The sequence below is a fragment of the Macrotis lagotis genome, chromosome 4, assembly GCF_037893015.1.
Source record: "Macrotis lagotis isolate mMagLag1 chromosome 4, bilby.v1.9.chrom.fasta, whole genome shotgun sequence".
NCBI lineage: Eukaryota > Metazoa > Chordata > Mammalia > Peramelemorphia > Peramelidae > Macrotis > Macrotis lagotis.
This window is the reverse complement of record NC_133661.1, coordinates 79,378,538-79,395,811: the sequence shown is the minus strand read 5'-3', so window position 1 is coordinate 79,395,811 and position 17,274 is coordinate 79,378,538. Positions and strand designations below refer to the sequence as shown.

The 17,274-nt window shown below is 35.5% G+C and overlaps 1 protein-coding gene across 6 annotated transcripts in view; it reads left to right on the top strand.

Annotated features, from left to right (window-relative positions):
• Nucleotides 1–17,274, top strand: part of CC2D2B (coiled-coil and C2 domain containing 2B) — a 131,181-nt gene that overhangs the window by 37,426 nt on the left and 76,481 nt on the right. For all 6 annotated transcript variants that reach the window (XM_074233263.1, XM_074233264.1, XM_074233260.1 and 3 more), the window contains 5 exons: nucleotides 4,495–4,587; nucleotides 6,081–6,264; nucleotides 9,894–10,030; nucleotides 10,170–10,298; nucleotides 11,612–11,821. In XM_074233263.1, the coding sequence (XP_074089364.1) occupies nucleotides 4,495–4,587; nucleotides 6,081–6,264; nucleotides 9,894–10,030; nucleotides 10,170–10,298; nucleotides 11,612–11,821 (753 nt within the window). The remainder of the gene's footprint in view (nucleotides 1–4,494; nucleotides 4,588–6,080; nucleotides 6,265–9,893; nucleotides 10,031–10,169; nucleotides 10,299–11,611; nucleotides 11,822–17,274) is intronic.

Below are 17,274 nucleotides of genomic sequence, written 5' to 3'. Positions count from 1 at the left end.
GCTTGTTGTCTTCCTTCCAGTTTCATTTTAAACGCCCTCAGAATGATTTTGTTTACTTAGATCTGTTCACTAAACTTTAAAAATGTTTTCTCCTCTACTACTTTCTTGCTTTTTTTTTTTATGAATAAAGTTGGGGACAATGCTAGACAATTATCCCACTCTACTTAAAGTGACTAACAAGATGTTACACCCTTATCTTAAACAGAGAATATATCTTCATTGTTCACTTTGTGTGAACAAGGGCTAGATATCTTCCTAGGAATGACAAGAAGCCTGGCTGAAAGATTTGATCATGTTCCATAGAAAAACTGTAGGTCTTCTGCAAAACAGAAGATAAGTTTGGACTCTAGATATTAGAATATCTGTTTGGGAAGAGGAGAGAGCAAGAAATCCTTTGATGAGGCCTTGGGGGGTGGGGAAGACATAGACTGGAAGGGAGAGTACTTCACCCTCAACCTTAGAAGCTTTGAAGGGTTGATTTGGACTTTCTATCTTCTCAATGACATAATAGCAGCATTCCTGGAAGAGTTGATTATAGTGTCAGCATCAGGAACCAAAGGCAGATTGGACACAGATTCAGAAGTCTTCAAAAAACCCAATAGGAAACTATACCATTGCTTAAGGAAAGCATCTTGAGAACACTAGTAAAGAACTTCCAAAATTTGTGAGTTATCGACCTTTTTGACTTACGTGCTTTCTAAGTTTGAAGTGAAAAATGTCTGTTAGTAATCATAGCCTTAAGTTTATACAATCTTTATCCTCATAGACCTTTAAAAAAAAGAATATACTAAAGGCTGTCTCACAAGTCACCACACTGGTAAATATTGTTTTAGGTCAGTAGATAGGAAGAAATGGAAAAATTCTTGCATGTGAGGGGTTTTTTCTAGGTTTTTTCCCTAGGGTTTTTTCTTTTTTCTTTTTTTTTCTAGTTTTTTCACCCTTTTTTCTAGGGTGTCAGCCAACATAAAATTTAAACTAACTTGTTCTTGCCTATCAACATTCATTCTTCTAGGGTTGGGTGTTCTCTATCCTGGCCCTGGTGGACTCCAAAGTCTAAGGCAAGAGGCATGCTAAGACTGAAAGGGATAGTTTAGTAATGAAACATCAAGGACAGCCAAGAGGAATACAGGAAAAGGCTTACTTGCACCAATTAAACGAAAGCATGGACAACCACCTCCACAAAACCCTTCTCCAATGTCCCATTATGACAGAGAACTGATTTTCTGAGGCTTTTTGAAGTTTATGACTGGAGAGACAACACTGAGTTAGTAAATGACTACTATATGCTAAGAGCTGGATATGCAAAGAAAGGGAGAAAACCCACTATGCCAAATTCTAATCACTTTGGAAAGACTTTGAATCTAGTGTTGAGTACAAGGAAAATAATCACTAGTAGGCTGACCACCTGGTGATGAATTCTATGTCTATGACAACTCATTAGCAATATTGCCTCATAAAACAGTGAGAATCAGTGGAAGAAAAATACTTTTAAAGAAATCTTCCTGTGACATTTAATTAAGTAAAGTCATTCCTATAGTGTTAAAGGAAGAAACTAGGAAAAGGACTACAAAGAAGAGAGACAAACAATTTTATAACAAAGATTTTTACAGTAAGTGACAAGAGGAACCACCATATTTGAACGATAATGACATAGTCCCCAGAGAAGAAATATAAATAAAGAAAACCAAGATGTGGAAAACAGCTGGTCTGTGCTAGATGTGACGCTATTTGGGGACCTTTGAGAAAGACAGAAGGATACCAAAAACTCAGGAATTTTTAAAAAAAGAGATTGAGAATGCTAATTAGTAAACCTTAGGCCTATTGTCTTATCTGTAAAATTTTTGAGAATAATTTTGCACACCAAGATCATGAGAAGAAAATAGGCAGGCTTTCACAAATGAAATTCTGACAACTTGCACATTTATAGTCATATGATTTATTGAAGGCTTGAAAGATTACAGGCTACTGTGCTAAGCACTAAGTATACAAGAATTTTTTTAAAAAGAAAATATTCTATTCCCTGCTCTTAAAAAGCGTCTACTATATAGGAGAGACAAAAATTTATATACTTTTTGTGTTTCTGTGTATATTTTAAGAATATCATGGACAGAGGAATCAGAAAAAAAGGCTTCATGAAGAAAGTAATGCTTGGGGTGGCTAGGTGACACAGTGGATAGAGCACTGGAGCTAGAGTCAGGAGTACCTGAGTTCAAATCTGGTCTCAGACACTTAATAATTATTAGCTGTGTGGCCTTGGGCAAGCCACTTAATCCCATTAGTCTTGCAAAAACCTTAAAAAAAAGTAATGCTTGAGTGACTTAAAGAAAGTTAGGTATTTTGTAAGTTAAGAGGTGAAATTGGGGATATATTCTTCCCATAGAGTATGGGAAAGAAAGTAATGTAGAGCTTCAGATGTAGGTTGTAACCAGGTTGTGAAGGGGTTTAAAAACCCAAGAGTGAACCTTCTATTTTTTTAAGAGGCAATAGAAGTTTCTGAAATTAATTGAGTAGGGTACCAATGTTGGTAAGACCTGTGCTTTAGAAAAATCACTTTGGAAGCTGTGTACAGAATGGATTAGAATGGAAAGTGGCAGATCAATGTGCTATTCCTTGTAGCAAAGATTAAAAAAGAAAAGAAACAGGTGAGCAAAACTAGTCCCATACATTTTGTCTGACTCTGTACCCACAATACACCATTTCTGCAAAGAGGGGAAGAGGAGATGCATTTTCTCCATTCTTAACTAGGACCAAGCCTTGCCATTATAATTGCCGAATGTGGGATTTAAACTGAATTAGGAAAGAAGTCATGAGTTTGAGGTGAGGTGGGAGAGTACATAGCCAGTGAAAAAGCACTTGGGTGAGAGAGGGAATGTCATGGGGGAGGAGCAACAAAAAGGTCATTATGACTGTGTCCTAGTGTACACAGATGGTAGGAAAATTCAGACAGGCTATTTGGGTCAGCAGGTTCAAATATGACAATTCCCATAGAGGCTTGTACTTTTGATCTTGAAGGTTGAATAGAGGGTAACATAATCAGAGCTGTACTTTAGGAAACACTTCTGGCAGGTGAAGGGAAAATGAATTGGAGTAAGGAGAGAGAAGTTAGAATTTACTGAAGTCATCTAGGTGCCTGGTGATGACACACGGTGCCAGAGGAGCAGCTGTGTGAATGGGGAGAATGTGATGTTTGAGAGAGGATATGTGGGGTGAATGTGAGTCAGGATTATGGGCCAGGCACTGTGTGAAGTACTTTATAATTATTTCATTAGATCTTCACAATACCCCTTATTTTACAGAAGCAAACATAGCTAGTAAATATCTGAGATTGGACTTGAACTCAGGTCTTCTTGACTCTGACCCAGCACTGCATCTACTGCTCCACTTAGTTGCAAACTTGGGTGACTCACTAACAATAGTAATATAGGAAGTTGGGAAGAGGAAAGGGTTTGGGAGGAAAGATGAGTTCTATTTTGAACATGATGTGTTATCTATGGAATATCCAGATAAGAAGAAGCAGTTTATGTGAGATTGGAATTTAGGAGAGATTAGGACTGACTATATAGATTTAGGAATCAACTTCACAGAGATGATAATTGAACTTATGGGAACTACATAAGATCACCAGGTTGGGGGGGGGGGGGGAAGGTGGCCCAGGACAGTCTTAGAAGATATCCATAGTTGATGAGTGTAACATAAATGAAAATCCAGCCAAAGGGAGAGGTCTTTTGAGGTCAAATGGATGGAAGGAGGATCAAGAAAGAGCAGTGTCATGAAAACCTGAAGAGATTATCTCATTAGCAAAGTGTCATCTTAATTTATTCCACACATTTCCATGCTGTTGTACTATTCTCTCACTTCATCTTGACCTCTTGGAATACCTGACTTTATTCCAGACTCAGCTCAAGTTCTTTATGCATGAGACCTTCTTTCCTAGTTTCTGTCAGTAACTAGCACCTCCCCCTTACCTGTTTATATGGGCTTTGAATGGAATGATATATGTGATTTGTTTAGGCCTCATTCTCCCAGGAGAAGACCCCTCCTTGAGGGTACAGACTGTTGCACTTTTTATTTTTCTGTCAGTGCTTCAGTTCACAAATGAGTGTCTGCTTTCTTAGTCTTCATATTTTCAACCTTCATATCTTTCTTTCCATTGCTCAGAAAGCTCTCCTCTCTTCATTGCCTCAGACCTGTTCAAAAACCTACCCATTCTTTAAAGTTCATCTCAAATGGACTTTTTCCACAAATTCTTCCTATCTCTTCCCCCTCTGCCACCTTGGATTTTTGTCCTCTTCTTACATTTAAATAATGTTTTCTGCTAAAGCAATTTGCAATGTAGTCTGTTTGCCAATATCATGACAGTAGATAAAACATCTTTTATATTTATATCTTCCCTGGCCATGTCACATAGGAGGCACTTAAAAGATTTATTGAGTAAAAGTTGGTGAATGAATTTGCTTTAATATTGCATTTGGGTTATTTTACTTTAATTCACAGGAAGAAGTCCTACCAGATGAAGGTCTTATATTTTTTATTATGAGTGGTGAAGAATGCTCAGATTTCCAAGCTTTGAACCAAAAAATAGACCAGGTTAAGTATTTTATTCTTCCAAGAAAATTTACTTTAATATAGCAGAACAAATTGAGAAACATATGGAAGAGAGCCAATTTTTATTACTAAGTTTTGTTCTCATCTCTGCTTCTGGGAAGCTGTTAGTAGGGAACCTTCTAGGAAGTGGAACAAAGAAAATTATTTTTTGTCCTTTGCCAGTTTTCCAGTTTTTGCCAGTTGGTTTATGCTGGATGAATCTAACTATTCTCTTAAAGACAAGCCCAATACCTGTCCAGGAAAAAAGGACGCTTATCTTTTTTTCCCTCTTAATTTTTTATTAAAGAACTTGAAGCAGGGACAGCTAGGTGGTACAGTAGATAAACCACTGGCCTTGAAGTCAGAAGTACCTGAGTTCAAATCCAGCCTCAGACACTTAATAATTAACTAGCTATGTGGCCTTGTGCAAGTCACTTAACCCCTTTCCCTTGCAAAAAAAAAAAAACAAATTAAAAAAAATTTGAAGCAGATTGTTGAGGGAAACTTTTCCTTAAAAGAGCACAGAAAATAGCTTCTTTAAAGGTACCAAAGCATTCTATAATGCCACATTTGGTATATCTTACTAGTGAAACAATAGAGATAAACTTAACAAAGATTACTTAGAATGTAGGTACAGACAGGGAACAAAATAATTTTAAATTACTAATGAATATATGTTCATAAAATAAATTCTTCGAAAATATATTGCCAGGGTGGCTAGGTGGCATAGTGGATAAAGCACCAACCTTGGAGTCAGGAGTAACTGGGTTCAAATCCAGTCTCAGACACTTAAATTATCTAGCTGTGTGGCCTTGGGCAAGCCACTTAACCCCATTTGCCTTGCAAAAAAAAAAACCTAAAAAAAAAAAGAAAATATATTGCCACTCAAATTCATCAATGATTAGTGGAAGGCTAGCTAGATTTAGAGGCAAGAGGACCTGAGTTCAGATCTTGTCTCTGCCATTTAATATTTCTGTGAGCTTTAATTAAAAGGCTACCTTGCTTCAAGTAAAAGGAAAAAGGCAATTTAAAAATGGAAGTAGCTAAGCTTTGCTCAAAGACCTCAAGGGAGATGGGGGGTCCATACTACTTTTGAATAGCTCAAGTCAATAGAAAGGTTTTCCAAAAAGTTTCCATTTTCAATAGCCATTCATCATCCCAATTCTCATTAGCATTGAGTTTTAATAAATCAGTCTTAATAAATCAGCTTTAATAAATCAGTAATTCAACAGGTAAAAGGTGAAAAGATATTTCATGCTTAGGGAAGGGGCTGAGCAAAGGCATGGAAATATAAGCATATCAGACAAACATGAAAGAGAATAAATCAGTACAGAATTTTTGACATGGAATGATACATAAAATAAGTAGAATGACATTAATATTGTGGAGGGTCTCAAACCAAAGAAAGGAGTTTGAGACCAAGAACCTACTTTTATGACAATATTTCATTTGGTAAAGGCATATAGAACTGAACTTTCTTTTTTGGCATTAAACAGAGTGATAGTTATGAGAAAGAGGCTGCGTTAAATAGTTCACAAAACTTAACAGATATGGATCATGAAAAAATCTTAGAAGTCAATTTTCCAAATTTACTTGAAATACTGTCTTCTGAATATGAAGATGATCAAACACGCATTGAAAAAGAGCAGGAATACATGTTTGTGCCAAGCAGTTCTCCAGGTACTTTGTTTTTCAAATAAAATACTAATGTATTTAATAAATCAAGGATGCTTTGTATATAGTTAAAAACCATAGTGAAAATGAAATACTTGAATGTTTTAAAAGGATTTTTGTGAAATTCTCCTAGAATTTATTTTTTGGGAACAAAATGCATTTCCATTTTATGAATATTTTATATTATATATTTTTGGACCATGTGTTATGTCCTAAAGAGGCCTACCTTTCCATTATCTCATCAGCACCAGCCTGGTTCTACATACTTGGTGAGGAACTCACTTTTAAAGGCATACCATAATGTTCACTACACCATTCCATGGTAGATGATTATATATACTTTGCCTTCTGTAATTTCTTTTTCCAAGTGAAGCTTCTTGGTATTTGAATTTTTTTATTTGAATTCAGTCAAGTAGCATTTTTAAATCACCTACTATGTGCCAGGCACTGTGTTTGAGCCATGAAGTTACAAAGAAAGGCAAAAAATCAAACAAAAAAATGAAACCAAGAAAACAAAAGCTAAACCAGTCCCTGCTCTTAAAAATTCAATCTCTTGGAGAAGATAACATGTGCATGGCTATGTCCAAACAGGATAGAAACTAATGAAATATGGATGATCTTAGGTGCAGACAGGGAACAAAATAAATTTAAATTACTAATGAATATATGTTCATAAAATAAATTCTTAGAAAATATATTGCCAGGGCGGCTAGGTGGCATAGTGGATAAAGCACTGGCCTTGGAGTCAGGAGTACCTGGGTTCAAATCTGGTCTCAGACACTTAATAATGACCTAGTTGTGTGGCCTTGGGCAAGCCACTTAACCCCATTTTGCCTTGCAAAAACCTAAAAAAAAGAAGCACTAAAATTAAGGACTGGGTAAGAGTTTAGCTAAGACTTTGAAGGAAACCAGATGGAGGAGGAGATGGAGATGAGGAGGAAAGCATTCAAAGTATGGAGGATGGCTACTAAGAATGTTCAGAGGTAGGAGTTGGAGGAGGTTGGTGTCACTGGATTGCAGAGTATATGGGGGGGGCGGTAAGGTAATACAGGAAAGATAGGAAGGAGATGAATTATGAAGTACTTTGTGGAACAAATAGAGAATTTTACATGGAGGTAATAGGGAACTACTGCGTTTCATTGAATGAGAATGGGGAAGGTGTATTTGTGGTAAGGTTAGATCTATATTGTAGGAAAATCACTTGATAAGGGAGTGGAGATTACGGGAAAAATTTGAAACAGGGACATCATTCAACAGGTGGTAAAAGTTTGCACCAGGGTGATGACATTGTCCAAAAACGAAGAGAGCATATGCAAGAAATAGAAACAGGTTGGATGTGTAAGGAGCAGGGTGAAAGAGAGTAAAGTTTAAGGGTGACACCTAACTTTGCAATCCTGAGTAACAGGGAGGATGGTGGTCTCTTCAGTAGTGGAGAAAGAAAAAGATAGGAAAGTTTCTGAGTTTGAACACATGGAGTTTAGAATGTTTATGGGATGTCAAAAAGTTAGCTGGAGATAGGAGCTGGACAAATAGATCTACGCATTGTTAATTGAAATTGTGGAATATGATGAAAGCAGCAAGTGGAATAGAATAGAAGGGAAAGAGAAGAGGCCTCAAGACTATTGCTGAGGATTTCCCACTATTAGCATGATATGGATGAAGATCCAGTAAGGAAGACAGGAGGAGGAGTGGTCAGACAGAAAGAGAGCCAGGAGAGAACAGCCTCACAATTTGAAGGGAGTGATCCAACAATGCCAAAGATTTCAGAGAGCTCAAGAAGGATGCAAACTGAGAAAGGGGCATTAGATCTATCAGTTAAGAATCTTTGGGGGCGGCTAGGTGGCATAGTGGATAAAAGCACTGGCCCTGGAGTCAGGAGAACCTGGGTTCAAATCCGGTCTCAGACACTTAATAATTACCCAGTTGTGTGGCCTTGGGCAAGCCATTTAACCCCGCTTGCCTTTACAGAAAAACCTAATAAAAAAAAGAATCTTTGGAGAGAGTAATTTTAGTTGAATATTGACATTGGAAACCAGTCTAGAGAGAATTAGAGAGAATGAGGACATAAATGTAACCTACTGTAGATGGCCTTGAGGAGTTTAGTTACAAAAGGGAGGAAGAATACAGAATAAAAGCTAGTGGGGTTATCAATTCTCCAAAAGCATGGCTAACATGAATATATAATTGGTTCCCCTAATCGATTTAGTAGAAGAAAGCATAAATAATCCCAAAGGATTTAGTTTTGAAATGTATAATTGATATACATGGATTTGATGTCTTAGAAAGTCACCGAATCCAAACTATGATTTTGTACATATAGAAGCAAACAAGTATCTTGAAAGTGTAAGAGTAGTGGAATTGATTCACTGGGCATGAAAATAGCCAAAATCTTCTTTTTTAGTTTCTGAATATACTTAATTTTCATTATTAAGACTGCTTTGTGGGGGCAGCTAGGTGGTATAATGGATAGAATACCAACCTTGGATGAAGTCAGGAAGACTGAAAAATCTGAACACTTGATATTTATTTTCAGAGTGATCTTGGGCATGTCACTTAACCCCATTGTCCCACAAAAAAAAAAAACAGAAACAAAAAAATTATTTTGTTCATTTTCTCTTTTTTCAGACCTGTACTCCAAGCTTTCTGTCTAGTTGGCTCCTGACTGAAGCTGATTTACTGTTTGTCTAGTTTAGTTTTGGATCAGACCTGTGGCTTCCTTGGTAAAAAGGCAGTTTTCATACTATGAACTAGAGACCTCTAGGGGTCCCCAAAACTTTTTCAAGGGATCTATAAAGTCAAAATTATTTTAATAATTTAAAGATAATTACTTTCTAATTACTTTCTAATACTAATGAATATCAGTGGACATCATCCAAGTAAACATAAAAGTCCTTGGAGGGGGCCCTCAATTTTTAAGACTGTAAAGAGGTCCTGAGATCAAAAAGTAGGAGATATGATATAGGGAATTCTCCATAAGAAAACTTTCTCTATCAATGAGGATTAGCACCAGCTCTCCAGTTTGTTGTCAGAGTACGGAGAGTTGAAGGGGACTTGTCTGGGGTCTATTTGATTTAATAAGTTTGATTCCACTTTGAAAAATGGAATTTGAATCTGTCTTCTTAACTCAAAGATCTGCTCTTCTCTATGCCACATGAATGAAAATTCAGTGCAACTTCCCTAACATTTACAATTAATGGCTATAAAAATAATTTATCTACTAAGAGCTTATGTTTAATAAGTACCATGATCAAACAAATTAATCAGTGCCTAGGAAGGTAGAACCACCAAATAGTGTTTTTATAACATGTAAAGATCCTCCCTAATTTTTTTTTAATCCTTGTAAGCATTTCTCTTTTGATATCTTAAGATTTATGCCCAAAATGTTTAAGTGGGCAGCCCTTTGCAAACAAAACCTTTATTTCAGGAAGAGCTAGAAAGTTGTCAGCTTTCTCCATGCCTTTTAGAATTCTTCAAGTTGTTTTGGTTTTAAAAATGTTTTGTTAGACTTAAGTAATGGGTTAGATGATGGTTCATTTACCACCCCCCTACATTTTATAAGTACTGATTTACTATTTTGGACTGTCAGAAATACACTTTGCATATCATAATAATAATATATATTATATTGTTTTAAGTGATCAACCAAGATAAGCTGCCTAAAGACATGACACCACGTATCTTAGAAGATGAAGGATTTTATATTAAAAAAAAACCAGAAACATACAAAAGGAGCTGTAACAAAATGGAAAATCGCCTACTTATACTGGAAGAGGTAAGTATACCAATTGATTAAAATAATAAAAATAATTGATAGTTTATAGAGTACTTAAGCATCAAGTTAAAACTTTTTATAACAAGAAAGCTGTTTTAATATAACTTTTTCATTGTTGTTTCTGAAATATTTCTAATAGGGAAAATGCTGGTTTGAAGAAAGTGGTGAAATAATTTCATTACCTTCTCCAATTAAGCCATCATGGAATTTCAGAAAATTCATTGCTGTTGAAACCTTAAATCCAGGATTAAAAACAATTTATAAGAAGGTAATCAAAAAAATCAAAAAAGCTAATCATCAAAATATTTTTGTAATTCTAGAATCTTTCTAGCCTCTAATCATTGATATTTCTCTGTGAACTCTTCCAAAATCATCATTGTAGTTACAATAATATATAAGGGACCAATTTGGGACAGGTCTGACATGGCAAAAGTAGATGGTTAAAAATATTTTTATATTTCTAAGATCTTTAATTTCAACAATGGAAGTATTCCTTCTACTGATGCTGGAGCTTCTTTAGCTAGTCTGATCTTTGCTCAACATGCATATAATCTCTCAGTGAGTCCAAAGCTTTACTGGTTTTGTTTATTCTGCCAGAACTTGTGCTCACTTGGCATATCTGTCAAGAATCCACAATCAGCCCTACACCATACATTGGAATAGAATTTTAGTGGAGAAGTAAAAACATTGACTTGAAGAATTATAAAGATTATCACAGTAGCAGCTAGATGGTGCAGTGGATAGAGCACCAGCCCTGGAGTCAGGAGGACTGGAGTTCAAATTTGACCTCACACTTAGTTAATTATTAACTGTGTGACCTTGAGCAAGTCACTTGCAAAAAAAAAGATGAAAAAATTATCACAGTATACAGGAAGTTATTTACTTGCCTGTTTATTTTCCTTATCCTACCTCTCATGTAGGAAAATGGGAAAAGTGGAAAGCTCCAGATACTTAGCAATAGGACAATTTCTTCAAAGGGGCATCACCCCTTGTTATCTTATGATGACTTAAACCAATTCATATGGAATGAAACAGTTTACAGGAATAATCTTTTCATTTTAGGAGTAGTAATCCTTCTCTAATACAAAATAAGATCCTCAGTGGCGGCTAGGTGGTGCATTGGATAAAGCACTGGCCTTGGAGTCAGGAGTACCTGGGTTCAAATCCAATCTCAGATACCTAATAACTACCTAGCTGTGTGGCCTTGGGCAAGCCACTTAACCCCGTTTGCCTTACAAAAATAAATAAATAAGATCCTGGGCTATTCCACGAAAGTCTTATTATCTCAAAATGTAAGATGAACCAGGTAGTATTAGCAACAATATTAAAGAATCTGGTCAATTTCTTAGAATTTTTTGGGGGGGAAACGTGTTTCAGATTCTAGTGTGTGTCTCCACACCTGAACTTTGGCAACGATAGTGTGGAATTTTTAGTAGTGATTAAGAGTTGTTGAAAAAAAAGGGAAATTTGGTGCTTGAAATTCTATTTGTAAAATAATTCTAACTTATAAAATTAGTGAAAATCAATTTTAGAAAATTCATTTGATTATGGATTGTGTCATAAATATTTTTCTTTCAAAAGGCAATAAAATCAGATGTAGAAAGCTGTTCCAGAAGCAAAATAGAAGGCCAGAGGGAAATGTATCAATTAGATCTCAACATATCAACATTACAGTTCAGCCACCATCCTCTCTTCAATCAAGAACAAGTTCTATGCTCTAGGCTGCTCCAACTTTATGAATGTTTTCAAAACAGACAGCAGCAAAATATTCCTCATTTTCTGTATGAAAAAGTAAGGACATACTTTTTTGTTTATATAACAAAATGATCAATGTTGAATAAGTAAGATAAACTGACTTTTAAGAGAAGTTGACTCTTAGGACATGTTCCTTTAAATTTGTCATTTATTTAGTACTTTAAATCAGAATAGTAATTGATCCTACCTATGATGAGGAAATGAAATTAAACTAATTAAGACAGTCTTAGTAATAAGTGGGGCGGGGAAGAGTAGGATGAACAGAAAATAAAATAAGATTAGGCAATTTTCATTACTCTTCCATTAGAGTTTGGTATGGTCTATACCAGTAGGATTCAATCTTGTTAATAGGATATTTTTCATAGCATTATGAAATAGAATAGGAAGGCACCTTCAGTGAAGGGGGGGGGGGCGGGGCAGCTAAGTGGCACAGTAGATAGAGCACTGGCCCTGGAGTACCTGAATTCAAATCTGGCTTCAGACATTTAATAATTACCTAGATGTGTGGTCTTGGGCAAGTCACTTAACCCCATTTGCCTTGCAAAAAAACTAAAAAAAAGAAAGAAATGTGAAATTGGCCCATTGCATTTGTTGGTAGTGTGGCATTATATTCATGAATGGGGATTGATTTCTGTATGTGACCCTGAGGGATTTTTATTGGGCTATGCAGTCAGAGAGCTAAAAGGTTGCTCTCTTCCTAGCCAGTGCTGGGTATGGGAACAAGTGACATCTGGTAGTTCTTGCCACTCAAAAAAGGATTTTAAAAGTCAAGAGTTAGAAGAAAAATTGAGAAAAGAAATATGCAGGAGAATTATGGAAAAATCAACAGCTTGGAAAAGGAAGCACAAAAATTAACTGATGAAAACACCTCCTTTAAAAAATGGAATTGACCAAATCTGGGAAAAAATCATTAAAAAAAAAATTCCTTTAAAAGTAGACTTAAAAAAGCCAAATGGAAAAAGGATACAAAAGCTAACTAAAGAAAATAATTCCTTAAAAATTATAATTGGGCAAATGGAAGCTATTGACTATGGGAGATTAAGAGTCAGTCAAAAAAATCAAACGAATGAAAAAATGAATGTAAAATACATCATTGAAAAAAGCAACTGACCTGGAAAATAGATCCAGGAGAGATACTTTAAGAATTATTGAACTGCCTGAAGAAATGCTTTTTCTTCCTTGTGTTTTTTCCCTCTTAAGTTCTGATTCTTCTTAATGATTGGTATGGGAATACACTAAATATGATTATACACGTATAACCTGTATCAAATTACTTGCTGTTTTGGGAAGTGGAGAAGGAAGGGAGGGAGAGGAGGGAGAAAAATGTGGAACTCAAAATCTTACAAAAAGCTGAATGTTGAAAACTATCTTTGCATGTAATTGGGAAAAGAAACAAAAATTTTTAAAAAGAAAAAGAAAAAGTAGGGGGCAGTTAGGAGGCACAGTGAATAGAGCACTGACCCTGGAGTTAGGAACCTAATCAAATCCAACCTTAGATACTTAATAATTACCTAGCTAAGTGACTGTGGGCAAGTCACTTAACCCCAAGAAAAAAGAAAACATGTTCTGATATTCTAAAATAGTCAATGAAAGAATTCATTGATCACCTTAAATAGAACTCAAAATGAAAACTCCAAGGAATATTGTAGTCAAATTCCAGAACAATCAGGTCAAGGAGAAAATACTGCCAACAGCCAGAAAGAAATAATTCATATACCAAAGAGTCAACAGTCAGAATTGCATAGAACTTTGCAGCTTCAATATTAAAGAATTGGAGAACCTAGACTATGACACTCAGAAAAACAAAGGAGCTTGGATTATAAATAAACATAAACTAAACAGACAAATTTAGCAGAATCTTTCACAGGGGAGAGGAGGACATTCAATGAAATAAGGGACTTTAAATTTTCCTGATGAAAAGACCAGAACTGAATAGAAAATGTGATCTTCAAATATGACTGAAGAGATATATAACAAGGTAAATGTGAAAGAAGACAACATATTGTTCATAAGACTAAATTGTTATATCCCTTCATGGGGACATTATAATACATTAATATGTATGTATATATTAATAATATAAAATTTTATTTTGATGCAGTGACATAAAAAAATGAAGGCATGTGCTGGGTCACAGATCCAGGAAAAAGAATAGTTAAAAGCATTAGCCCTAGAAGTGCCCTGACCCCAGAACAAGTTTCCAAAAGCAGGGTTGTCTCTTAGGCCAAGACCAAAGATCAAAATGGATCCAGAAGTGCAGTTGCTCTAAAATTGGAAAGTCTTCCAGTGAACTAAGTCCAAACTTCAAATCAGAAATAAACCAATAGACTCAAACTTAGGTCAGAAAGTTACAGAACTCAGAACAGGAGGGTAGTGAATAATTCTGTCTGGATTACACCAGTTTGGGAGAAATGAAAGATTGAAGATACTCAGCAGAGTTGTGAAAGTAACAGAAACATTCTTCCCCTTCCCCCCAGAAGTGCATGGAGCTCAGCACTAACACAAAGTTAAGAATAACAACAAAAGAACTCAACTGTGAAGAGCTATTGTGGTGCCAGAGAGGCTCAGAATACAAACACAGAAGAAGAAAATATCATCTACAAGCAAAACCTTAGACACACAAGTTATCCACAAGTCCAACAAGAATACTAGAAGAGTTAATGCAAAAAAAAAAAAAAATACTACAGACAGACAAAAAATTCAAATACCAAGAAGCTTCACTTGGAAAAAGAAATTACAGAAGGCAAAGTATCTTAGACTTATGACAAAGTATAATCTACCCAGCAAAACAACAGGAGAGAAAAATTATATATATATAGAGTACTTACAAGCATTTGTGATGAAGAAGACCATAGTTGTATAGAAAATATGGCTTACAAATTAATCCCTCAAGAGAAACATAAAAAATAAATATGAATAAGAAAACATATACCTGTAACTCTTCATCCTGGGATTAATGGAATAGATATGATTCTGTTGTCATTAAATGATCTCAGAAGAAGAAGAATGGAATGGCAGAGGAAGATAAATTATTAGTAATTCTTTGGGATCAAAGAGGACCACACCCAACCAAGTAAGTGGTGGTGTGAGTTGAACAATTATGTTTATAATAGTGAGGGGGATCCCTCTCACTTAACCTTTACCAGATTGTTCCACCACATGGCCTGATTAATAGAAAATGGGATTGTTGAAGATGTTCTGGCTGCTGCAGGAATTTCTTGGTCTTAAATTGGTTTTACTTCTTGTGTATCAGCAAGACAACATGGCATGTCATCAACTCAAGGCAGATGCCATCATGTGACATCTAGTGATAGAAAACAGCAAGCTGATAAAACCTAACTTGTTTCTTGAAGGACTGATCATCAATAAGGCCTTTCTGCTCAGGCTTTCCTTATTTCTCTTCCTCCCGTATCAACAATAAACCATAGTGTACCACCAATGCCAAACAAGCACTGATATCTTGATGGACTGTCAGTATGGCCTTTCCTCTCAGAGCTTTGACTTATGAGCCTACTCATCAGTAGGATAACAATTAGTAACAGCTTTAACACTAGGACAATGTCAGCTTGCCACACATAGGTCTATACTGCTCAGCTGTTGGTACACTCCCTGTGCTTGATCCCGTCATCATATGCTTTCTAAAGGTGCAGGCCTCTCTCTTTGGAGAACCCATTCTTCACAAAGAAAAGAGAACACTACCCCAAGGCTTACTTTGAGAGAGTGGGGAAATGAGAAGGGGAAAAATTTTCTTATATAAATGGGACAAAAATGAGTTTTTACAAATGGGAAGAAACAGTGGCAGGGCAAATAGATGACACTTGAATCTCTTTCTCATTTGACCTGGCTAAATGAGACAGGACTACTCATATATAAAAACTCTTTAGACAAGTAGGAAGGAAGAGTATTAAGGGAAAAGGAGGAAATAAGAGGGAGAATAGGTTAAAGGGAATCATTAGAAGCAAACAAACTCTGAAAGAGGGGGCAGGAATCAAATAAAACATAAGAGAATAGGATAGAGAAAAAGTTAACTATGAATGTGAATGGGATGAACTCAACAATAAAACAGAAGAGAATGGATGAAAGGATAAAAAATCAGACAAGAAACTCACTTGAAATGGAAAGTTACATAGAGTTAAAACAAGGAACTTTTAAAGAATTGATTAAAAATTAATTCGAGGGGGAAGCTAGGTGGCAAAGTGGTTAGAGCACCAGCCCAGGACTTAAGAGGACCTGAGTTCAAATCCAGAATGACACTTAATAATTACCTAACTGTGTGAGCTTGGGCAGTCACTTAATCCCATTACCTTGCAAAAAAATTAATTGGAAACTAATCTTAAGGAATTGATTTGTCAAAGAACAAATCATAGAAGTAGTAATTTAAAAAAATAACATGACAACATGCCAAAATTAGTGAGATGCAGCAGTACTTTTACTGTATCAATAAAAGAGAGCAAGTAAGTTGATCAAAAACTAGAAACCCATCAAATTTAAAACCTTCAATGAAATGTTAATCTGTCCTTTGATTTTCAGGATTTCTATTTTAACTAAATTTAAAAATAGTAGTTCAAAGTATTAGTTAATTTGATTAGAGTAGCTAGGTTATACAGTGGCTTGAACTCCAAGCAAAATAAATCAAGAAGACCTGGATTTAAATCTGGCCTTAGACACTTCGCAGCTGTATGACCCAGAACAAGTAACTTAACCCTGTTTGCCTCAGTTTTTATAACTTGAAAATGAGCTAGAAAATAAAATGACAAACCACTTCAATATCTTTGCCAAGGAAAGGCCAAATGGGGGTCATAAAGCACTGGACACACTGAAACAACTGGACAGCAACAAAAATTTGATTAAAAATAGAAAACCAAATTTACAGTATAAAAAATTAAATGGGGGGCAGCTAGGTGGCGCATTGGATAGAGCACCAGGCTTGGAGTCAGGAGTACCTGGGTTCAAATCCGACCTTGGACACTTAATAATTACCTAGCCGTGTGGCCTTGGGCAAGCCAATTAACCCCATTGCCTTGAAAAATCTAAAAAAAAAAAAAAATGGGTAAATTCACAAAAAAAGGAAATAAAAGCAATTGTTAGGAATTAGTTTGTCTAATTACATGCCAATAAAACTGACACCTATTTACAAATAATTATTTACAAAAATATAAAATTGTGCAGACAAACAAAACAGAAAATATAATAATTTACCATTATTTGAGAAAGATAAACAAGCCATGTTCTTCATGTGAAGAAAAGCTGTATTGCAGAAATTGGGCATCACCAATATCTTAAAAACGTTTATCAAAATAAGGTCAAAATGCTTACATGATCTAGATAAAGAGATTGCAAGAAAATTAAAAGAACATTTGATTATCAGACATAAATAGATGAATAAATATATGAATAAATGAGAGAGAGCAAAGTGTGAGATGAGTAATTTCAGTTACAGTAAATTTAAAAAGATTTTGTGTAAATAAATGTTGCCAAGATCAGAAGTA